The sequence below is a fragment of the Acipenser ruthenus genome, chromosome 37, assembly GCF_902713425.1.
Source record: "Acipenser ruthenus chromosome 37, fAciRut3.2 maternal haplotype, whole genome shotgun sequence".
Lineage (NCBI taxonomy): Eukaryota > Metazoa > Chordata > Actinopteri > Acipenseriformes > Acipenseridae > Acipenser > Acipenser ruthenus.
In genome coordinates this window covers 9,558,919-9,584,863 of record NC_081225.1, presented here as the reverse complement: position 1 = coordinate 9,584,863, position 25,945 = coordinate 9,558,919, and the positions used below count along the sequence as shown (strand labels likewise).

The 25,945-nt window shown below is 40.5% G+C and overlaps 1 protein-coding gene across 1 annotated transcript; it reads left to right on the top strand.

The window, feature by feature from the left end:
- The first annotated feature begins 299 nt into the window (after positions 1-299).
- LOC117968925 (5-hydroxytryptamine receptor 7-like) lies at positions 300-25,710 on the top strand. The gene is made up of 2 exons (XM_034916778.2): positions 300-1,221; positions 22,388-25,710. Exons 1-2 carry the CDS (start codon positions 734-736, stop codon positions 23,124-23,126), a joined length of 1,227 nt encoding a protein of 408 aa, XP_034772669.2. The 5' UTR covers positions 300-733; the 3' UTR covers positions 23,127-25,710.
- The last annotated feature ends 235 nt before the right edge of the window (positions 25,711-25,945 follow it).

The window sequence follows — 25,945 nt, the reverse complement described above, 5'->3', positions numbered from 1 at the left end:
CTAAAACTATATTATATTCTAGTCTCTGCAATGTATTTTAAATAAGGACTGTTTGGAATGTGGATGCATATTCCTTTTACTCGTCAGAAAAGACGATCAACTTGTAAGATACGAGTTTTTAAATAGAATAAAAAGAAGTTATTCGTCTGCGCTGCGTGTATACGAGGTCGGTATAAACGCACACCCTGTGCTTCACACTGTTCTCAAAGAGGAGTGACATCTGGGGAAGTGTTGTATGATTACTCAGAACAACCCATCGTTGCAGGAGTCGGGCTGGGGGAAGCGCTGTTTCTGGTCTACAGTTCAGTAGAACACGCACAGCACACACTGCTTGCCGAAAGGACGCGCGCAGTGTACAATGCATGGTTTTGGTTTTAGATGCGTTTCTTGGAGCTGTGAAGGAATAAACTACCTTGCTGGAGTATACCGGAAGTATTGAACGTCGCCTTGAGGAGATTCCAAATCAGTTGAATCTATTGCATTTTTTTTCCTATATTTGCGCTTCGGCATGAGCAACGCGTCTTGATGCAAATAATACTGAGCAGCCTAGGAAATGGATACTCTCCACCTGCGTGTTGTGTGTGTGTGTGTTTTACCGTGCTATCTTTGGATGTTAAAAAAAACGGCGGCCACAGATTCAGACCCCAACCCGAAAGGGTAATCACAGCACCGGCATGTTCGTGTTTGTTCCAAGAGCGCATTTTTGGAGAGGTCTCTCCAGCCTGAGTCCGTGATGTTTGCCAGCTCTGGCGGGGAGTTCGCTTTGGCATACCTAGACTATGGCTCGCCACCAGCCACCAGCTTCACGACTGAGGCGTCGTACTATTTCTCGAGCAACAGCTCCAGTCCGACACCGGCCCGGGTCCTCAACGGTACCGCCGATATGTGCGGGGAGCAGCCCCTCGAATTTGGCACGGCGGAGAAGGTGATTATCGGGGTGCTGCTGACAGTTATCACCGTGGTGACGGTAATGGGGAACACTCTGGTTGTGATAGCCGTCTGCGTGGTGAAGAAACTCCGACAGCCGTCCAACTACCTGCTCGTGTCCCTAGCTGTGGCGGATCTGTCGGTGGCCGTCGCTGTCATGCCCTTTATGATAGTTACCGACCTCACAGGAGGACACTGGCTCTTCGGGGAGGTTTTCTGTAACATCTTCATCGCCATGGATGTAATGTGTTGCACTGCTTCAATCATGACCCTGTGTGTCATAAGCGTCGACAGGTAAGGCGCAATGGGTTTAGAGCAATGCTTTATTTTACACGGCACATGATCATCCATACGCATTTACCCGTCGATTGAAGTTCGACTGTGTAAAAACGTGCGTTTAAGGGAAATGTTACCATATGACAACGACAGTATAACACAATAGTGTTCCCAATCTTTTACACGGCTGGCTTAATTATTTTAGTGTTTGTTGGAGCGGGGGGAGTAATGCAAGTCTCAACAAACTTGGTCAGCAAGTCAGAAAAGGCTCCCTACGTAAATGGTTTGAATGTATTGGTATGAAGTGGATTCAGTTGTTACTGTTGACTGTTTTTCCAACATGGGTAACGGTACCTTATTATTAGTATTTAACTTAAATGAAAATATGTAGTATGAACGATCTTTTGTCATTGTATTAACAAGGGTACTAGCGGTTTCTGACACCACAATACGACCCATAAGAATGCATACAATCTTTTTCCCCCAATTGTAATAAAACAAAACCAAAAAACAGGGGTAGCAAATTCTGATGGGGTGGCAAATTGTGACATCTATAGCTGTCAAATTTTGCTACCGGTAGCAAATTCTGATGGGGAGGCATATTGTGACGGTACACCGGATTGCATATAATTTGACGGTTTATTAAAGTGGAACTGAATTTCAATAGCCTAAACTGGCAACTGATTTCAGATAAATAGTTATTTGTGCCATTCACAGCGGATTTTATACTTTTGCGCTTAATAATAATAATGCATTATTGTTAACATCAATATGTGTTTTCCCGCAGTTTAAACGATCGCAATCGTTGCTATTCAATAACCAAAATAAACACAAACGTGTGCAGCACAGCATTGATTTTGGTTACTGAAGGACATATTGTAAATCTTTCATCTATATTTGAATGGCATGAAATGAGTCAACAATCTTCAATATAACCACGAAGCTATCACCTAGTATTATCACTTGTGATTTTTAGTGTAGCCTAATATATTGGCTAGCCTATTGATACTCTCTAGAGCCTAGTGCTTATTATATCCAGGGCGACTTACAATTGTTACAAGATATCACATTATTTTTACATACAATTACCCATTTATACAGTTGGGTTTTTACTGGAGCAATCTAGGTAAAGTACCTTGCTCAAGGGTACAGCAGCAGTGTCCCCCACCTGGGATTGAACCCATGACCCTCTGGTCAAGAGTCCAGAGCCCTAACCACTACTCCACACTGCTGCCCCAGTTGTATTGCATAAACCCAGAAAAGTCACATGAAAAGGTTCTATGTTTGAGTCCCACGATTTAAAGGTTTCTGTGGATTTGTAATTACTAGAGGTATTGGTGTGGCAGCCCACACTATTATTATTATTATTAGTTTCCTATAATTAAATGATATAATTTTGTCGTAGGTTATCACACATCAATACCACAATTTTTCTGATCAATACGACTTTGGTATATACAAATTTCATTATACAACAAACAATCGCAGTATACAGCAGTGTGGAGTAGTGGTTAGGGCTCTGGACTCTTGACCGGAGGGTCGTGGGTTCAATCCCAGGTGGGGGGACACTGCTGCTGTACCCTTGAACAAGGTACTTTACCTAGATTGCTCCAGTAAAAACCCAACTGTATAAATGGGTAATTGTAAGTAAAAATAATGTGATATCTTGTAACAATTGTAAGTCGACCTGGATAAGGGCGTCTGCTAAGAAATAAATAATAATATTAATTCCAATTGGCATTTACATTAATACAATATGTTTTATTAAGAATGTTGAACTAACTAAACATCGAGTGTATAATTGTGACAGCCTATTATCCTTAGTAAAGTACACTAAACAAACGTTTGTTGTCCACGAATGAAATATTTTCCCACCATTAGCGAGCTGGTAAAACACCAGGGACAAATCCAAGCGCTCTTAAAAGGTCGTTCATTTTCCATTCCGTTATAATGGTTGATGAGGCGTGTCGGTGTTTCATTTATACTTTTACACCTGTAAACTCTCGCTAATTTGCCGGGACTCTACCGTTTTTTTTAACACGTCTCCTGGACAACTCCCGTGACCAGGGCTGGATTAAAGGATGTGGAGACCCTACGCGAACCCGTATTTTGGGGGGTCATATGCATGGCGAATGGTGTTATTGGCATATTGGTTAATCCGGGCTTGCGCTGGGGACAGAGACTGCGGGGAGCGGACATTTCCCGCCCGCTCTTTCACAGCACTGAAAAGAACTGAGCACGGTTTTATTTTTCGAAATACATGTTCGGCCATGGAGTTTACACGTTTAAAAAAAAAAAAAAAAAAAGGTGACAAATACAGATGCAGTCACTTTACAGTATTTTCCATCATGCCTGGTAAACATTCATTTTCCAGTTTCAAACCAAAATGTGGCACTTTAATGTTTTGCAGACTTCAGAATTGTATTTTTTTAAAAAAAACATTTTTTTTAATTCATTATGGAGGGAGATTATATATATATATATATATATATATATATATATATATATATATATATATATATATATATATATATATAGCGCTGTGAACGCTGGTTACTATATTTTCTGCACTCTTAAGGATAGTGCATCACTGCAGGGTGGTCTGTCAGCCCCACTGAGACTCACTCACTCATGTGTGTTCATGGGTTGCTTTGAGGCTCCCTATCAGATATTCGGATACAAACAAGCCCAGTGTGAAGCTAATTTGATACGAATCACATGCAAAGTAGGTGAGTACACTGTACAACACATCATGGGAACCTTTTAAAAACCTGTTAATTGCAAGATGATATTTCCTTTATTTTTAATGTACCCATTTTTTCAGTACCAATCAGTAATAACGAGGAAGCGTCTTCGAATTGAATTAGATAACTTATCTGAACACTTTATGTAGGTTTTTTTCCTTTGCTGATCATAGCTGGGCATGAGGATTGTTAAACACTTGCCTTTATTGCCTTGTATCATTATTATTATTGTTATTTATTTTTTAGCAGACGCCCTTATCCAGGGCGACTTACAGTCGTAAACAAAAATACATTTCAAGAATCACAGTACAAGTAATAATACAATTAGGAGCAAGATAAAAAATACAATGACTTTGGTTCTAGCAATACAACAGAAATCACATGCGAGTGATAATAATTACATTATTTTAATTGACATGTAACATCCGTGGGAAGATAGAACACAAAATGATGCAATATGGATCACAGTCATAAAAAAAAGCTTCAGTCCCTGGCAGTAACGTGCAGAAGCATTAGCCAGCGCCTGATGTAACATCCACTGCGGTTAATGCGTCAGACGGTTTGTTAGTTTACCAGAAAGTCCAGCAGCTAATATATACAATAGCAGCAGAATGTATTATATATATATATATATATATATATATATATATATATATATATATATATATATATATACACATTATATAAACCAAAACAATGTTTCTTTATTTGTTTGTTTGTTTTTTCCTCAAACCTGTTCGTAGATTCCTTCTAGTTTAACAAAAAAGGGAATTACTTTCCTGTCCTTTTTTTTTGTTGCGAGAGAAACAAACACTTAAACCGTTCTTGCTGGCTGCAGACATCCACCTTTGAATTGCCTTCAGCCCCCCCGCATTGGAGGCCTACATGTTTACCTTTACCCACCTTTTTTTTTTTCTAAAATTCCAACCCCCAAAGGAAAAAGGAAAGCTTCTAAAATTTAAAGAGGCATACTGCGCACATTTGAGACAGAACAGGTTTTTAAATTGGCCCTAAAACTGAAATAAATTAACACATAAACGGAGCCTGAGGTAGAGGTCGTGGGTATTTGGTATTGTACAGAAAGCTGCTTGTGTGGGAGACTCGGAGACCAGGTGTAATTGAGAAAGAAATGCCTAGCCGTCATAAAATAACAAAAATGAACCGAAAACAAGCTTCTGTACACGCGCCTCTCTTCCTGTGTGTGTGGGCCCACCGTCCGCCAGCATGCGGTTTTTATAAAATGTCCCAAACAAACGGCGTAGTTTGCCTATAGGTTAATCCGGCCTTGCCCGGGACAGATTTTCTCCCGTATTTTGCTCAAAACTCTTCTGACCCCTTTGTCAGAAAGATTTTACAGTTACAGTTTTAATTGGTTTGATTATGGTTTGTACATAGGCTCAAATCAGCTTTCTAATGCAAAAACAAGTGTGTTATTATCAGTCCAAGGTCACAGCTGCACTCACTTAATTCTGAAAAGCTAGTATCTCCCTACAAGGCCAGTGCAATACATAAGCAAGAGTTTCAAAAGCCTTACAAGAGTCAAATTCCAATCCCCTGTGCAGAAGTTGCTTTTATTTAGCCAGCTTTTAATTCACTAAATTTGGCTCTATAAGAACATTGCGTAATAGGTTTGGCTCTTTCTGTGTATTTACATAGTAGTTAGTTAGTACATACCGGATTACCACAGCAAACAAGGAACCCGTTTTCATTGCTTTCACTGGGCTAGATAAAAAAAAAAAGCACAGGAACTGGAAACTGAATCATTAAACGACAAGGAAATCCATTAAAACCCATTTCATACCAAAAAGAAAACCTTCCCTTCTAATTTTAGATGTCATAAAAATTCTCTATATTATTTTAAGGTACAGAATGCTCTTTGTCTGAATGAATTGTTTTACAATTTAGAGCAATAACCATATAATAATCGGACGGTTCCTGTTGTAAACAAAACTGGGAAGCGTAAAGGGGGAAACCCTGCATGATCTCCGATTTCCTTATGACTACCAGTGGCAGCAGGAAATGATCTACGGGCCATTTTGACAGTCCCTTTTGTTTACATTCCCCAAATGAGGTTTTACCACCCAAGTACAGTATTGAAATGCTCTGGCATTTCAAAGAGTTTGTCATCTCGCTTAGTCCAATGAGGGTTTATTCTGAAGCAGTTTGTACCCATTCTAGTGATCCCAATATGTGATTACTATGATAAGCAAACTGCAACCGACATGGAAATCTCTGACACGCGTGCGGCCACTTTGTCCCTTTACTTTCTCTTCAAAGCAACACACGAGAGATGACATCAGTTTCCATGCAGCAGAGTCTTCAGACAAAAAACCCCTTCTTCTTTAAGGGACGCTGAACTGGCAGCTAGTATTATATGTTAATACATGCTGGTTTCAAGGAAGGCATTGTGACAGTATTATATTGAAAAACCAGAATTGGCCACGACCCTTCTAAAAGTTTCCCGTGGTATTTGTGCACGCCATTTTAACACTTTTAGCTTGCTTTGCCCATGGTTATACTATGCATTTACCATAGTTTACCCTATGCTTTATTTATTTCTTAGCAGACGCCCTTATCCAGGGCGACTTACAATTGTTACAAGATATCACATTATTTTTACATACAATTACATTATTTTTTTACACATTATTTTTTACATACAATTACCCATTTATACAGTTGGTTTTTTTTGTGTTTTTTTAACTGGAGCAATCTAGGTAAAGTACCTTGCTCAAGGGTACAGCAGCAGTGACCCCCACCTGGGATTGAACCCACGACCCTCCGGTCAAGAGTCTATAGCCCTAACCACTACTCCACACTGCTGCCCTTATGCTTGCTTTATGCTTTACCATACCTCGCTAGTCTCTACAGTGTATGCTTGACCATTCTTTCACTGCTTTATTACACTTTGCTGTGCTGCTTATGCAATGGTAAACTGTTATCAGTGTATGTAGCATTCATGACACAATAGCTTCTTAACACCATGTGCACGATCCTTCAGAATCAACCTAAAAAAGGCATTCACAATAATATTTGTTGCGAACCAAATCTACCTCTAATTTCAGCTCTTTTAATAGCATTTCTGGAGCAGTTATGAGTTTTAGTCTTTGCTTTGTTGTAATTGAGTACGTGGGTGTATTTTATTGTGTTGCGACCTCATGCAGCTTGGGTGGGTCAAGGCATCGCAAACTCTGAAATGGCGTGTTGTAATATGCAGTTGGAAAAATAATAATGGTATCTATTACTTGCACACAAGTATACAAAACATGCTTATACAAAGCCAAGTATTTACCAGCTGATGCAGAAATGTTGTGCTTTGATTGTAAAGATGGTATTCATAGCTGGTGTGAATAAATATGGATTAAGGGTAATAAAGTCACCTGTTGTGTGGTGTAGATTTGGTTCCTATTATCTAGGTAGGAAACCACAAATTTAACCTGGAGTTGAACTTGGCACTGTGCTACTTTGCATTGACAACAATGGAGAGAAATGAATACTCCATTAAGTAAAGCAGTGGTTCTGGCAGGGAACTCGCTTTAACCTCAGATCAAATTACATAAACATCAAGCCTATTTTAGGTGCTTCCCAATACCAGATCAAATTGTCAGCCCAATAGCTAGGATCTTATTCGTCCTTCGGTAAATAATACGTCGAATGATCGTCAAGGAAAGGATTTATATTTGACCTCAGTCCATCGCGTCCCCACTGTGCGTCAGAGTTTCGCCTCCTCCTCCCCAGCCTCCACCTGTTTCCATGGTATTCTAATTGTGTTTAAGGGGTGTTACACAAGCAGAGCCACTGGCAAGCCAAATTAACACCCACCCACATTGGAGTGCGATAGCCAGCCAATCAAATGATCACTCAGCATAGCGGCGACCAATTAGAATGCACGTAGAGTGAGTCATATAAGCGCATTAAATCTAACACTCAATTTTTTTTACTTTGCTTGGAGAATTCTTGTTGCTTGGCCGTTGGCTCTGCTTTCTAATCCAGGAGGCTGTGTGGTCCAGTGGTTAAAGAAAAGGGCTTGTAACCAGGAGGTCCCCGGTTCAAATCCCACCTCAGCCACTGACTCATTGTGTGACCCTGAGCAAGTCACTTAACCTCCTTGTGCTCCGTCTTTCGGGTGAGACGTAATTGTAAGTGACTCTGCAGCTGATGCATAGTTCACACACCCTAGTCTCTGTAAGTCGCCTTGGATAAAGGCGTCTGCTAAATAAACAAATAATAATAATCCCAGAAGAAAAAAGGACATTGTTCCACCTCTTAAACTCCCGATTATCCCAGCAGAGCTCAAAACGTAGATTCTGTTTATTGCAATCTTCCATTGACTTTTTCGTAGCGCTTCGTGTTATCTGAAAGACAGGCCTTATTTGCACTCCTGTTTGTTTATATCCATATTTGACACCTACACACATCAGTGATAGCCATCTGCTGGGATGGAAATAAGGCCCCCATTGCATAGCAGTTTGATCCAATCCTGGTTTTGCTAGGAACATAACAGTACACACCTGAGCTTGTTACCTATACGCAATGTGGCTAATCAAGCTCATAGTAAAACCTGGAATGAGTGAAACTGCTGTGCAACAGGAGTCTTTCAATAACTTTGCAAAATGAAAACTCTTCTATACCTCTATTTTCAGTGTCTTCTATGGAAAAGAAAAGTTATACAAAAACAATATAGTGCTATACGCAAGACCAGTTAACTGGTCTGCTGCGTTGAGTGGATTTATTTTTCCTTGACTCGAGTTATTTTTATAGACCTGTCCAAGTATGGAGATCTTGTTCGATTAATTCACTAATAAATAACAGTATTGAATTTGCATGACCCTGCAACTGGATTTGAATTGCCTGCTTGCTCGCACATTTTCACTTCAAATCTTCATGCTGTCGATTTCATGGCTGATACTGTACACCAAGCGTGATTGACGGCTGCCTGTCACAATGATTGACATGTTTTCTTACCCTTCAGTGACAGAAGGGCAGACACATTAAACGAGCAACCGAGAGAGACAGGAGGGTGCACACAGACTTTAAGCATTCTGCAAAAATATCTCGGTTTGTTGAACTAGTGCCCAGGGAGAGAGTCAGTAACCTTGACACATCAGAGCTTGGTTGACTATTGAGATTACATAAATATGGATTTCAATTGTAAGGTAACCCTATGGCCTTACTACAGTCTTTAATTAACTCCTGTTGTTTTCTACAGTCAGGTAACCTTCATAATCCACGAATACTGCTTATTAAAGGTATCTTTCTGTCTGTCCTTCCATACACCTTTACATGCTTTTACATGTATCTAGAGAAGTGCTAATTCAATTGTGATGCATTTTAATCTGGATGTGTAACAGGGCTGGGTGAGAACCAGCGACCCTGCACACCACAAGCAAGCGTCTTAACCGCTGTGCAAAAGAACCGGGCTCGTCTGCATTGGTGGTTATAGAGCTTTCAGCCTCATCTCACCGACAGGGAACACAATCCGTAACAGCAGTGCAGCACACAGCACTGCCCGTTACAGATGCGCTTCAGCACCAGTTATCGAGAGGATCTGGTTATAGTTTCATGTGCAGACCGTTCATGTCGCCCTACTCTTTTGACGTTACAGGATGTCTCTGAATTTGAATGTACAGCTATGGCGCAGGTTGAACGTCACTGTCAGGCTTGTTTGAGAAGTACTGATGAAGCAGAGATACTGGCTTCCAGTAGATTACAACAGAGGTGCCCGAGCTCTTGGTTAAGTGAGCCATACCGATTGCCAGGGAGAGCTCATAGAGCCCTTCAAACAAAGGCAACACTTTACATTAAGTGTCTCTGATGACTGTGTATTTACGTAGTAGTTGCTGAGTAAATGCATGTGTACTTGCACATAGTTACACTATGGGTTAGGGTTAGGGTTAGGGATACGGTTAGATCGCAGCCCCCCAGTGTTTCTCTGATAGCTTTTTATCAGGGCTGTGAAGTGCACTCCACTGATCTTTATAAGCTACATGGGGCTAGAGAAGCAATGCAGTCATCGCGGGTGCCGTATTGTGCTGGAATTAATCTCAGCTCCTCACTCAGCAGTTCAGCCGCATTTCACTGATTGAAGGACTGACTGAGGCTCTAAATCGCTGCTCTCTTGCAGTAGCTGAGATTTGCTGTTATTCGTTCCTTGCTGGTTTCTCTCAATCAAAATAAAAGGAAAAAAGGAAAGACAGAACGGTCCCATCTGCATCGTGGAGTCGAGCATCCCGGAGTCTGTTATCAAGATTTCCTGCTACCCGTCCCCAACACAACATGTCTTTCTTGATATCATGTGTTAGCCGTTGATTGGCCTGCAAAGTCTCATGATGGGAGCGTTTGCATTGTGCCCTTTCAGAGTGTCAGTGAAACCAGTTAAGCAGGCAGCTTACTCTCCCTGTAGTTCAGTTGCTTGACATAATATTGTATTTATAAACTACTTGGGTTCACAATACTTTTGCAGTGCCTAACGCCAGTCCTGTAAAACATTATTCTAATAACAAACTGGGTGGTAACACTTGACAGTGACTCTAATTAGTAAATCCATGTGTACTTACACATAATTACAAAGCTATTATGCAGAATTACAATGTACTTCATGTGTTTTGCACGATATAAACCTAACCCTAACCCTAACCCTAACCCTTTTCTGATACAATTGTGTACTTATATAAATCATGAAAAAAGGTTTACACATTAAGTACATTGTAACTATGCATAATAACATTGTAAATACACACTAGTTAGAGACACTTAATGTAAAGTGTTACCGACTGGGTTCTAGTGTGTACTATATAAATGTGTAGAATTTTTAGTGAGATTCACTTCCCGGTATTTTGAGGATTTTCATGTCTTCTCAATGACGTACCTGTACGTTCTGTATCACTAACTAAATGGAGAGGGCTGTTTTAGCGCAGCAGAATTAAATTTCCTAATGTTAGCTTTACGAACCCTAAGAAAGGGTCAAGAGCAGGCGGCTTCTGATGTTGTTTTAATTGCTTCTTTGCATTTAATTTCTTAGCAGACGCCCTTATCCAGGGCGACTTACAATTGTTGCAAGATGTCACATTATTTTAACATACAATTACCCAGTTGGGTTTTTACTGGAGCAGTCTAGGTAAAGTACCTTGCTCAAGGGTACAGCAGCAGTGTCCCCCACCTGGGATTGAACCCACAACCCTCCGGTCAAGAGTCCAGAGCCCTAACCACTACTCCACACTGCCTTTACCTGGCTTTCAACCTGCTTCTCTGGAGAATCTAAGGTGCCAGGACTAAACAAACCTTCCTCGCTCCTTTCAGATCACTTGACAGCGTGACCTTTCAACTCATTCAGGCGTCTCATTTCCCTTGTCTTCTAGAGCACAGCGGAAACGTCATCCTGCAGTGCATTCATAGTCCAAGTACACTACTCGACGGACTCTGCTGGGAAATCTAACTTTTTAATATCGTTCAGCCCGCTTGGGATTTGTTGATAATTGTATTGTCCATCGTAAAGCCCCTCATCAACTTATGCTTGATTGTATTTTCTAATCTGTTGATTATTAAAATGAGTTTCAGTAGATTCCAATAAAACTGCAGAGCATTTCTGAGCCTTTTCATGGTGACACCGTTAGTTACAGGGAACCCATCTTCTGTTGTCAGGCTTTATCAGCGCTTGCCTTAAAATTAAATTCAGGGTTAGGAGAAGGAGACTGATAAATCACGCCTAAGGGAAAATGCCAGCGGGTTTTTAAAATCCTGTTAAAGAAGCGATTAGATCCTTATCGATGATGCATTCACTGAAGGGTCTGAAATATAATGGAGAATATATGAATGGCAAGAAAACAGAATCAACTCTAGTTACCTTGAAACAGCGTGCTTGTTCATTTGAGTGCTCTGTCATCCCATATTGCCTTCAGAGAAACTCACAGACCTGTGAAACCCTGTGCTTTTAAAGCACAGCCAAATGAGAGATGCTGGACGAGGTCTTTGAGTGCATTTCCGTCTCATTGGAGCAGCCAGGCAGTGATGTGGTGTCCTGTGTCGCAAGCTGACAGCAGGTTGCAATTACCGGACAACCTCCGGAGTTAAATCCAATCACTCCATGCATACACACTGTGACTAATGCAGCTCCCTTTTATATATATATATATATGTATATATATATATATATATATATATTGTATACAGCAGTGACACATCTAAAATCAGGGATAGCAGCTGTGCTGTTTCATTACAGTTATTTAACTATGTATTTTTAATATTGGTCGTTTGCAGAAGCAGATTTTCACCCCAGTCAAGGAGCCACCTGGCCACTTTATTAGGACCTGTCTACCCGATTGGGTTTGGCATGGCCCTGGTGTGGGGCATGTTCTCCTGGCGTACCCAGGGTCCCTTGACTAGTCTGGGAGTTCCGAACGGTAGTTTGGGTGAGCATTGCTGCACTTGTGCCCAGATGGCTACTGTGAAGGCAACATGTTCATCTCAATGCAGTTGAGCATGTTTGGGATGAACTACAGCGATGCATTAATGATTGTGTAGATTAACATCTCTTGAGACACCTTCCAGCTCCTTGAGGAGTCTTTTCTATGTCAAGGCTGTGTTGAGGGCAAACAGTGACCCAAACCGATATTAGGTGCAAGTCCCAATAAAGTGACTAGACGGCCTTCATTCTGTATGGGACTCACCAGATATTTGTTCTTCACTTTACCCTCAAAAATGTGTTTCCCTGAAAAAAAAAAAAACTTCAGTAGAGAAGTCGAATGGCCTTCGCGTTAGAAGTTGAGCCTCGGATTGTCTTTGATAAGCAGATGCTTCCTTTGTTCTTTGAACTCAAACAATCTCTTTTTATATCTTTGTAGCGATACGTTTTTTTTACAAGCTATAAAAAAAAGCTGGGATTGTCCAGGCATGTCATAACATGCACATAGCACCTGATCCCCGAGCAAACAGGCTGATAAACAATACTGACGGCATTACAACTGTATATGAAATACGAGCCCCGTTTTGCACAGTGCTGTTTGTTCAAGATTAAACAATACCTAATGCGCAGGAAGAAGCTAATCCATCCACTCAAGGACTCCACCTAACAGGTACACCTGAACAATTTTTTTTTTCATTGCTTAATTGTACTGGATAAAAAAAAAGATTACTTCCGCGAACCAGCGCTGTATGACTCACCCTGTACACCACGAGGCTGTGCTTTTACCACGTGAGCAACTCAGGGATCCCTAAATGGTATTTTATTTTGTCTGTAAATTTATATATATTATTTATTATTTGTTTATTTAGCAGACGCCTTTATCCAAGGCGACTTATAGAGACTAGGGTGTGTGAACTATGCATGAGCTGCAGAGTCACTTACAATTACGTCTCACCCGAAAGACGGAGCACAAGGAGGTTAAGTGACTTGCTATGGGTCACACAATGAGTCAGTGGCTGAGGTGGGATTTGAACAGGGGACTTTCTGGTTACAAGCCCTTTTCTTTAACCACTGGACCACACAGCCTCCTATTCTCGCATTCTACCCACAGTGTTATCTATCACGTCTTCTCTGATTCACAAACAATAAACATGAAAATATTCTGCTATATTTCAGTGTTTCGTTCTACATGCAGTTGTAAAGCCAGAGCTGGGTAGTATCTGAGGGGTATTGCGAGGTACACAGTACTGTGGTATTCCACATTTACTGATACTTACCAAAGGAATGTTTACACTCCAGAGCTCCCCCCCCAGCTTTGCATTTATCTGTAACAGGATCTTTTGGGCGATGCTCCTGAGCTTTTGAGGCCTCCTGGTTACAAGCCCCTTTTCTTTAACCACTGGACCACACAGCCTCCTATATATATATATATATATATATATATATATATATATATATATATATATATATATATATATATATATATACACTACTGTCATGCAGGCAGCTTGCAAGCCAGGTTTTATATGAAAAACAACAAATAAATAAAACATTTCCCCCCTTGGCAAAACTGCAGATGGCATCCCATAATACGTCCAACGTGTGTCAGATGGAGCGATTGGTTGTCGGCGATATGATGAATAAGAAAAATAACAGCAAATGTTGGAGGAAAAATAAATGTCACCGAAAGTGCGCTCGTATTACAGTTAGCTCTTAAACTTTTAAAGCGCAAAAACCGGCATGAAACGTCGCAGTTGTCTTTACTAATGTATTCTTCTGGTTGATCACGTTGTATCGTTTTCATTTTGTCATCAGTTCCTGGTGGCTTTATAAAGCAATAGAGCTCTCAGAATCATGTCTAACCTCCGACCTACATCGGGTATACTCTGCAGCCAGCTGGAACTGAAAAGCAGCTCCTGAGCTCACAGTGAAAGCATCCGAACACAAAATTATAAAAAAATAATATAATATATATAAAAAAAAAAAACAGTATTTAAGTAATTGGAATGAGAACCACTCGGAATGATTACAAACGCTAAGAAGAAAAAATAAATAAATAAATAACAGCAACATTTAATTACACTTTATTGGTCAATGATATGCACAATCCAGTATGTACTGTACCTGCGCATTCTATTATTATAATTATTATTTAGTCATTTAGCAGGCGTTTTTATCCAAAGCGACTTACAGAGGCTTGGGGAGAAGTTTGCATCACAGCTGCTGCTGCAGAGTCACTTCCAATAGCACCTCTTTTGTTTGATGTCTCATCCGAAGGAGGGCACACAGGGAGGTTAAGTGACTTGCTCAGGGTCACACACGCGAGTCAGTGTCTGAGCGGGGATTGAACTGGGAACCTCCTGGCTCTTCAACCTCTGGACCACCAGGCCTCTTACAGTACTGCATTCTGTAATTTCGCAATTCTGTGCAAAAGGCTGAAGGTATTAGTTATCGGTATGTGTCTTATAAATAATCAGTCTGCCTGAGAATCAAGTCTAGTTTCTGCTTGTGAACTGTGTGACAGGACGATTTGGGGCACAGTGTAGCTTCACAGTTGGATTATAAGACCAAACAATGTAAAGACAGGCAAACACACAGCTGTATCTAAAACTGACATAGGAAAAACCCAGTTGCAGGAGTAGCTAAAACTGGCACCGTTTTCTTAAATGTACAGAGTTTCTGATTGAACTCTAGACTGTACTATAGGATGTACAGATTACACACACACACCAAAATAACACATACAAAAATGTTCATTTTACTTTTTAAATCTATATTAACCTATTTGTAATAAAACATCAAATAATAAAGCTGAAAAGGTAAAATAAATTCTCATTTGCATGACCACTACCTCGTTAGAAATACTGAAAGACAAACATTTCAATAGCAATGTAATAAATTCAATGACACAGTCTTTCTCAATGTCTTCAATGTAAATTCAATGACAACCGCTTCTCAAAAGCCATTCTGAATGTCTGCACATTACTACAATAATACCTTTAAATAAAACCTGCATTTCAATGATTTGATAAAGTTGGTGTCTGACGTTGGCTTTCATTTTAATAGTCTCTGAATAGGTAGTTATACATTAACTAACCATTATCAAAAAATAAATATGTTTTGTTAACATTAGCAATTGTCAACAGTTAAAGTACCTTTTAAATAATGTCTAATCCAACAAATGCGTGACCTAAGAGCCAATGAACATTACCAAGCTTATGTTTAAACAGTATTACGCCAATGACCTGACAACCTGATAAAAGGCTCTGTTATCCCATATAACGTACATGGCTGCACAACATTACCACGCAACTGCAGGAAAAGTGCAATATAATACAAGGGATGCATATGACAGGATGCCTGAGATAACAGCAACGAATTACAGTACCAGAGGCAGAGAGCGCGCACATTGCAGAATAGCACGAACAGCATCTAGAATGGTTTATCACATTGCATTGCCTGTTGGTAAAGAGAGGAATGTAGTTAGCAGCACTACAGCGATAAGACCAGCACTTTATCATGAGATAACTGACCATAGTCATTATAAAGAATTGAGCGACCGCAGCCCTTAGCAATTGGTATTCTGAGCCAATGCAATGGTCAATCAATCAATCAATCAATCAATCAATCAATATTTATTTTATATAGCGCCTTTCATAGTGGACCACCATCACAAAGCGCTTTACAAGATAGTGAGGAACAATGCATAATACATTAAATACAGTGAAATACAGGGCATAGTACATTAAATACAAACAGTACAAAACAATGCATAATACATTAAATACAGTGAAATACAGGGCATAGAACATTAAATACAAACAGTAAAAAACAATGCAAATACATTAAATACAAGCATAATACATTGAATACAAGGCTAGGATGTGAATTCTAAACATTATGGGTGCGTGTGTCATACAGGATCATATGAATAAGATGGAGTGAAAAAACCTGAAATAGCAATTTAGACAGCAGCTGATAACAGATATCAGGCTTGAAGAGCATGGAAAGCAAGAGAGAACAAGTGGATCTCGAGAGTTGAGTTTTTGAAGCAAGCGACTGTGGGAGTGGCACAGAGAGTCGGGGCCATGAAGCTAAGAGAGCGCTCTCCGAGTGGGGTGTGCTTTTGCTTGGGTATAACAAGCAGGCCAGAGTCAGAGGACCTCAGCTTGCGTGCAGGGACATAGCGGGTCAGCAGGTTGGAGCGATAGGGTGGTGTATTAAGGGGGTGTATTAAGGAGCAACGCCAGCACAAGGGCAGCTACAGTCTCAAGAGTCTGCCATTGATAGAACAGGTCCAGTGGTGTCACAATGTTCTGAACACACAATACACATTGCTAGTGATCCACTGCAGTGTCAGCACCAAACCACTGTACTGTGCACTGTTGTGTTCTGATACCATTGCTGGTAATGCTGTGCTCAGCTAATGGTTCTGCTAGCTGGGTTTTCTTCAGGGTCATACCACTGGGACTGTGATGCGATTATAATGGGATTTTGTTTTTAAACACCTTTTTTCTGTAAGTGTGCACTTTCCTATGATTTTAGTATGGTTTACTTCACTTGGCTATGCTTTCACTAGTTAGGACATTCTCTGGAAATGCAGGTCAGTATTTCTTTAAGGAAGCTACAGTCTGTGGAGCGGCAAGCCGGTTGCTTTCCCTAGATGGGAATGACCTTTAAAGTAAGTGTCATTTGGAATAGTTTGACATGATCGAATAAGGTCTGCCTCTTAGTAACCAGGCTGTTAACTCAAAGCTGGCACAGTGTTTGGGACCATTTTGCAATTGTTTATTTTGTAACTTGTATAGTCTGGGCTGTTGTTCATCTTTTTTTTTTTGGAAACGCATGTTAAATGTACTGTATTAAATGTAATTGTGTTCAATGGGAGCTGTTATAAACACATTAATTTTTGCTTTTCTAAAAGATAAACCAACTAGCAGTCCTCTTGTCGCATTGCTTTTTTTTATAACCCTTTCAGTCTTGACTTATTTTTGTCGAGCTGAAGAAAGTTATAGAATTAAAAAACAAAGTTATAGAATTCAAAAAGGAACTCCTTTATACACGAACACAGGACTAGAAAATATATTTTACATATATATTTTTTTTAAATGGGACTTTGGAGTCCTGTCAGTACTTTATGAACTCTGAACCTCACATATTTAAAAATTAACTTGTGAGATTACAGTGAAGGAATCTTTGGCTTCCCATGTCAAAACATGTTTGCGCTCATTTGTATAACAGTACAGCTGCTCTCATATTTTTCTTACTTGCCATTATATCACTACGATACAGAAACTTCTTTCCTTCTAACAGGCCGTGGTGTTCTTTGAAACTGTCAAGACAAGTTGGGATCTTGTGGTCCCGCCAGGACTGAAAGGGTCAAATAAAAATCTTGAAATGCGATTTCGTTTCAACTGCTTGGGTTTTTAATTGAACTATTGCTGTGTGGCCAATGGGATCAGGGTTTGGACTGTTGTGTATATGTTTTTAACTCTATAATATAGAGGGCACACAGCATGTGCAGGACTTGAACTGCTACGATGTGGCAAAAACTCAAATAAATAAAGTAATAAACGAACTGCTGAAATCCCATCAATGCTTCCAAATGAAGCAGGAATCTGTACTGTATGACCAAGTTAACTTCACTGCAGGCTTGTATAGATTTATTTTTTTAGATTGTTTTCCGTCAGTCAAATAATATCTGTGCACGTGTTTGATAAGATAAAATCAGGTTACAGCTTTAATAAAAAAGAAAAGATTTTTTTTTATCTTGCTCTCTCCAGGTAATACGCTTATACAATATTGCCAAGTGTATTAAAAGCATGAGAACGCAGAGAAAACACTATAGTACTGTATGGATTAGACAAGGTAAAGTCTTTGGCTTGTAGAGCCCTGTTCACAAAATGTTAAGGACTATTTTAAGGAATGTTTCCAAGGACTGTTTTTATCAAAGGTTAAACCGTCCTTTCAAAAATGAGAATACACTCTAAAAACCCTCTCTAAAAAAAAAAGTTTCACTTGTAAAAGTGAGCTTTTAAAAAGAAAACAGTAATTAACAAAACATTCCTTAAAACAAACTTAAAGCGTGAATGGAACTGGAATAGGTACCAAACCTCTAGCACTATTGGATCTGTTATATTTATGTTACCTTGGCTGTTGGATCCTTTTGGAAGGAAATACTATAAAACACATTCTGTTGCAACACCTGTGGCCAGTATTGCACAGGCACAGCAATACAAAGATAAGAGCTGCTTGAGTCATACGCTTGTACCAGCTGTGTGCAGAATACATACCATCACCACAGCCCCATTGTATGAGACCTTGGGTTTCTTTACAGAGTCTGCTGTTGCAACTGACTGTACACAGATTCCGCAGTCACACTATCACGAAAACCGTGTTTAAACAGGTCTGGCCTAACTGTCGTTTCCATAAATACACTGACCTGTATTTCGATACACATTCATAGGCAGATGACTACAAACAGTGTGCCGATACTGTGCTGTAAGTACAGAATTAGAAAGACCTGCCATAGCAGTGTCAATAGGGGGCAGGCACTGACAAGGTTTCAGTATGATTCTGGAGGGATACCCTTCCTTCTCTAAAGCCACATTTCCATCAGTATCATGAAACTGTAAAACCTAATCTAATCTCGTTCCAATATCAAGCTAGGGCTTCCACGTGTCCCATAGCTGCAGTCAACAATCTGTAAATTACTGATGTATGAAGGAGCGCACACAACAAGGATTTATGCCGAATTTAACAGGTTTCCTTTATTGATAGCAATAATCAAAAAGTCACACTTTTACAGCTTAACCATTATTCACTAGACACAATAATGAGGCCACTAGTTATTAACAGGAATGAAACAGTGATATCAGATACTAATTTGTGGAAGAAGCATCGGACACAGTGCTGGTGTGTGTTCATGGAGGATCCTGATGCTTCTCCAATGCACCTCCGAGTGCTGCTGTTTTATACCGTTTTTACACCCCTTGCATGCAAAGCTTAGTTGCTGGCTTATCTCTGTGTGTCAGTAATGCCTTAACCAAGCAACCGTTACTTGCACCAGGTCAGGTGAGGTCAGTTCTGCTCATTTTATTGCCCCTGTCTCAGGCAATAAAGCATTCTAGCAGCAAACACTGCCCACATACAGCTGCAACCTTAATCATAGCTTTGTACTTATAATCTTTTCATTAAATCTTTACGAATCTGCAACCGGACATTACACAAAAGTCCACGATCACCTGTATGCATTTTGTGTATAATTGCGCCTATTAAACTAATTCATCAAGCTCCAACATTTCCCTGATGTTGTAATATTTTGACAGCCCTCGGTTTGATATTTAGAACCCGCCTCATGCATCCTCCTCATTGGACGCTCATGGGTCCCCATTGAAATGGGTTTCATCTCAGATCTGCTGCTGATGGAAACGGACCAGTCTGATTGCAAGCTGCTTTCAAGTCAGTCCCATTGGCAGATGGCAACGTTCCTTCAGTTTGGGTGAAAGTCCCAAAATGTTCTATACAGTTATGAGGGAGATGCCCCTTTTCTATATATAGTGTCACAGATTCGGTTTGATTATCCAATAAGGGGCAGCCCATTTACACAGAAACGGGAAACGTTTTGAATTTGTATTACTGATAGGTGTGGCCAAAAGTTTTGCATCACCTAGAATTTTAGGGTAAAAAATAAAACTATATGAACATAATTTTGATCTTTTATTTAACATCACAAAATCAAAGAAACTATGACATTATATTGCAAAGGTCTACCGGAAGCCATAATAGCAGTACAGTAGTTCATGTCAGATTTTGAAACGTCAACAAGTATAAGGAAAACTACAAAGCGGTGTGCAATTCAATATGTTCATTCTACAGGGTGAATCAAACATTTTCGCCATAGCTGTAGATTCACAGTTGGATTATAAGGCCAGAAAATGTAAAGACAGACAAACACAGAGCTGTATCGAAAACTGACACTGGAAAAACACAGCCGCAGGAATAGCTAAAACGGTCCCAATTCATGATAACCCAACTGTGACCTATTTTAGTGTTTGGAGCGTAACATTATTCAGCAGGCTTCATTCGAATAATGTTTCGTTAACATATTGAATTACATACCACCGCTTTGTAGTTTTCTGTATTCTTCACGAAAAACTGAAAACAATGTAAACATATGTGACATTTCGAAATCTAACATGAAATAGTGTACTACTAGTATTATATCTTCCAGTAGACTTTTGCGACATCTTTTTGTAGTTTCTTTGGTTACATGATGTTAAATAAAAAGATATAACTTCTGTTCATATATATATATATATATATATATATATATATATATATATATAGTAAAAGGTTCACCCTCGCTCGAGTTCGTTGCCCCTTTAAAAATAGACCCGGCACACAGAAATGGATTTTAAGCGCTGGTGCGCTATTTTTAATCAACACAAAAAATCAAACAAAACACACAAAATAAACACCTAGCTCGGTACGAGCACTAACTAACACACAGGAACACCCTGGCTAACACGGGACAGCTACACTGTTTCCCCGTCCTTACAAAACACACTGGCTTTATACAGCACTTACTTTTTAGCTCATGACTGCCAGGAAGCAGAGCACACCTTTCTGCCTCCTTCTCCTCAGCAGCCTTGAGCAGACTAGCTGCCTCTCTTAAATACCCTGCACCTGGTTTTAATTTAACAATAGCTACCAGGTGCAGGGGATAATTAATAATAAAACAATTAACAAATCAATGAAACAATCAACCAAAACAATTAAACTAAACAAATGTGCATTCTGCACATGTTTTCCACTCAGGGAGGCTTTAACCCCCTCCCTGCTGTGTTACACTATATATATATATATATATATATATTTTAAATGATGTCTCAATCCTAAAATTGTAGGTGATGCAAACATTTTTGCTAAAGCTGCACAACAGAGAATATAATGGTGTATATCTTTCAAAGCAAAGTAGTACCTGGCTGTTCAGCTGGTAGTCTGAGTTAAATAAACACATTACTTAAGTGTATAGTAACACATTAGAAAATGCGTAGGGTCTGGAGAGGTTCAGTGTTAGTTCTGCTCTGTAAGTGGCTGGCTAAACTCTCTTTAACCCTGGTAAATATTTAGAAATAACACTGGGTCTATTTACTAAAGCTGTACTGCAAATTTGAGCCTAGTATTTACTTTTATTTCAAACCGAACACAACACGGCAAAAGCAATTTACAGCAGTAATAATACCAAATACAATGCATGGGGTATTTAGTTCATCGAGTAAGGGCAGAGTGTTGCAGGGGGGACAGGTTAATGGTTACACTCTGGTGTACCAGATGTACTTAAAGGTTATCAATGATTCTGAAAGCTAAATTGAGGCCACCAGTTTTTAAAACTTCCATGTGAGGACCGAAGTTTTCCTTGATTTTAAATCAATTCTCTCTTTTTTAGCTTTAGTATAATTTTCAAGACTTCCCTTATGATTGTGTAGTTGAACTTTTTTATTCTATTAATAGGTACAATAATATAGAGCAGCCTTCTATTCCATGTTGGTCCGCACCTATTGGAGTTCCCTGTGTTTTCCTCGCTGTCACTTTCCTCTTAGCAAATGTTTATTTAGCTGATTCATTTGGTCCCCATGCAATATTGAGTGTAATGTAGCTGTGTAAACTTGCTGTGTTCGTATTGCAAAAGATGGGCAGCTGTTCATCACCTTAATATTTCATCATGTTTTCATTCCGAGTCCTAATGCATGTTGAAGGGTTTCACATTTCTGTCAGAGCCACACAGCTTCAGGAAATGTATAAGTAATGCTTGTTTCTGTTTTCTGGGTGTCTGCTGACCTGGAGTTGAACTCCCTTATAAATGCCTCCTTTTCAAATAAAAATCATTGCAATCCTCCTGAAATTCTACTATTACTTGAAAACATTTAAATCCAAGGCCAGAGGAATTTGAATTTGTGTGGTTGTTCTGTGAATCAGCTTGAACTGGCGAGCCTAATTTCCCTTCCGTTCACAAATCTGCATTTGTCTCTCCTAGGTACCTGGGCATCACCCGACCCCTCACCTACCCGGCCAGGCAGAACGGGCAGCTGATGGCGAAGATGATTGCGGGGGTATGGCTGGTGTCGGCTTCCATCTCCTTCCCTCCGTTCTTCGGCTGGGCTCAAAACATCAACAAGGGCGGGGTGTGCCTGATCAGCCAGGACTTCGGCTACACCATCTACTCCACGGCCGTGGCTTTCTACATCCCCATGGCCGTCATGCTCATCATGTACTACAAGATCTTCCGCGCGGCCCGCAAGAGCGTCGCCAAACACCGCTTTGCCGGCTTCCCTCGGAGGAACGATCTGGAGACGGTGACCCAAGAGGGTCTCAAGATGCAGGGGCTGAAACCCCCAGGGGTGGCCGAGGAGTGCGGAGTCCTGTCCCGCTTCCTGGGCCGGGAACGGAAGAACATCTCCATCTTCAAGAGGGAGCAGAAGGCAGCCACCACCCTGGGGGTCATAGTTGGGGTCTTCTCAATCTGTTGGCTGCCCTTCTTCATCCTCACCACCGCTAGGCCCTTCATCTGCGGGGTGCTGTGCAGCTGTATCCCTATCTGGCTGGAACGCATGCTACTTTGGTTTGGTTACACCAACTCTCTGATGAACCCGTTCATCTACGCCTTCTTCAACCGGGGCTTGAGATCCACCTACAAGGACCTCCTACGCTGCCGCTATCGAAACATCAACCGCAGGCTGTCGGCCGTCGGGGTGCACGAGGCGCTGAAAGTTTGACGACTTTAAATCGAGAGTTGGGGGAACATCCTGGCCACCCTGCTATTTTTTGGGAGAGTTGTAATCATTAGATATTTTTTTTTTCTATTGCAAGGAAGTTTTTCTGGGATTTCGGGCACGTATGGGAGATCTTTTTTTCCGAAAGATCCTGGGAAATCAAACAGAAGAAACAAAATGTGGATTTCGGTTGGTGGTTGAATTTAGGGTTCATCAGTGGCCCCTTCTGGTCCATATGGGCTAGACAGCGGGGATAGGGGTGGTCCGACGATCTTCTGTCCTCCTGCTCGCTATTGGGTTAGCATTGTATTTGAAAGTGGGGAGTGTGAAACTGAGCCAAACACTACAGCTTTAAACCAGTACCTGCAGCTACACTGTAACATATTGCACTATTCTATTTGTACGGGAGACGAGCAAATGTGTTTTCATAAGATTCTTCTACCGTGGGGTTTATCGGATTAATGACCACGTCAGACAGTTGATTTGATGTTCACTAACGGGTAAGAAATCTCATGAGCGTAAGATACCCGGGGCAAGCCGTCCGGCTTCTCTGTGCTCAGAGAAAGGAGACTCCTTCATGTGTGTCATTAAGTGGAGGCACGGTTTCCTTTTTACGCTTGAAAAACTCTGCCCCCCCCCTCGAGATCCATTCCACTCCAACGATCAGCAAAACCCAGCAAAAACCTTTTTGGGAAACTTGTAAGGACCAGGGGGTTCTTTCAGCTACTCAGTTTGCTCTAATTGAATTACAGCTGTGAAATTATTTATATGACTTTACCAATCAGGAAACATAAGAAGACCCTGTATAAGTACTGAACTGATCTGTATACAGGTGTGCAGGTGTGCAGGTGCTTAAGTTGTTCCAGAGAGATCCTTCAGCATTCAGGAGACTTAGATTTTATCACAGATCAAATTTAATTTAATTCACTTGGACAGTGAATTCGGGAAGCACCTGCCAAGTGAGCGCCCACTGTCAGCCCTCTATATCTGTCATGACTTCTGTCTGAAACTGTTGTTACAGATGTTTCATAAATAATAACAAATTCCTCAGATACAGTATGTGAGGGGCCGTCCGCAAAAGTGTACATAAATCCCAGTTGTTTACAGATTGTATTTGCCAAATCCTGTTTCTAATGTGCTATGATTAAGATTAATAATACTGCATATTACTGACCGGGTAATAATTACCAAAGTAATTAATAAGGTCATTTTTTTTTTTCATCTGTGCTTGAATTGGTATACACATGATTCATTTCCGGGTCTACTGTTTTGAGTGGAGTTTTCTTTCCGTGGCCTCTGTACGGATCTGCAGTGTTGAAAGAATTATTATTGATCAGGCTGTAATAGCTTGGCATCTCAGCCCATCGAATTGAATAGGGAGGCAAGGGCTGTTCTGCTTACCTCAAAGTTCAGAGACAAACGTCTTACCGTTCAACTACAGAGCAAGCCCTCTGGTCAAGAGGGAAGTAGGGGCTTTATTTTCAAAGTGTATCCTCCATTCTTGAATTAACTGTTTTGTTTTCCAAATTGAGATGCCAAAAACACTGAGGGCGCTTAAAAGGAATTGAAATATATAACTTCGGTTTTTTTTGTTTTAGTTTTGACCTATTTCAGAAAATAGGTGTTAATTAAAGGGGAAATGCTTTGAAAATATGACCCAGCATACTGTAGATTATGCTGATGTCAGTATTATTAACCCATCAGATGCTAGGAGGAGATCGTTGCACGGTACAGCAAGGGCTTAGTGGCAATACAATAGAAGTATTTAAAAATGTAAATTGTATAATAATTGTAATTACAGGAAACTATTATCCTGTGTATATAAGGCATTAAGCATCATGTATATAAGTAAATCTGAGGAAAGGTAAGCCACGTGTACTAAGGCTCCTAGAGTCTTGAATTCAGCTACAGTTCAAGGATGAAAAACATGAAAGGGATTTTCTATAATACCCATCAATATTTCCAGAGTACTTCGATTCCTTTTTGTTCTTTGTATAGTTCTGCTCAGATCATTATTTACCAGGCTCACTAGCTAATGTCCTTTTTCAACATTTCGCATTTTGGTTGCCTCATATTTGAGCCTGTGGCCAACATACAACCGAACGTGCAAGAATAACTTCTCTTTGTATTGTCACATTGAAGCCAATTATTTATTATTAATTTTCTCCCCAATTTGAAATGACCAATTATTTTTAGGCTCAGCTCACCGCTCCCGCCCCTGCGCTGACTCAGGAGCGATGAAGACAAACACACACTGTCCTCCGAAGCGTGTGCCGTCAGCCGACCGCTTTTTTTCACACTGCGGACTCACCATGCAGCCACCCAAGAGCTACAGCGTCGGAGGACAACGCAGTTCTGGGCAGCTTATAGGCAAGCCCGCAGGCGCCCGGCCAGACTACAGGGGTCGCTGGTGCGCGGTGAGCCGACCTAACCCTCCCTCCCCCCGGGCGACGCTCGGCCAATTGAGCGCCGCCCCAACAATTGCTTTTCACTAGATGACCCTGAGTAACACCACTCTGGCTGATCTAGCCTGTGTTATATCTATGACCGAAACTGCTAGGAATGATTGCAAACATTGCAAAAAAGGTACAGGTGTATATATATATATATATATATATATATATATATATATATATATATATATATATATAAATAATGAAATTTGAATCTACAACCAAGCAAAATGACTGTGACTGTGATTGGATTTGGCATCACCCAGGTGTGGGGCATGTTCTCTTGGTATACCCTGGGTCCCTTGATTACGCTGGAAGGCTGGTCGAATGCCATAGTTTACTTATGCATCGTTATTGATTAATTCCACC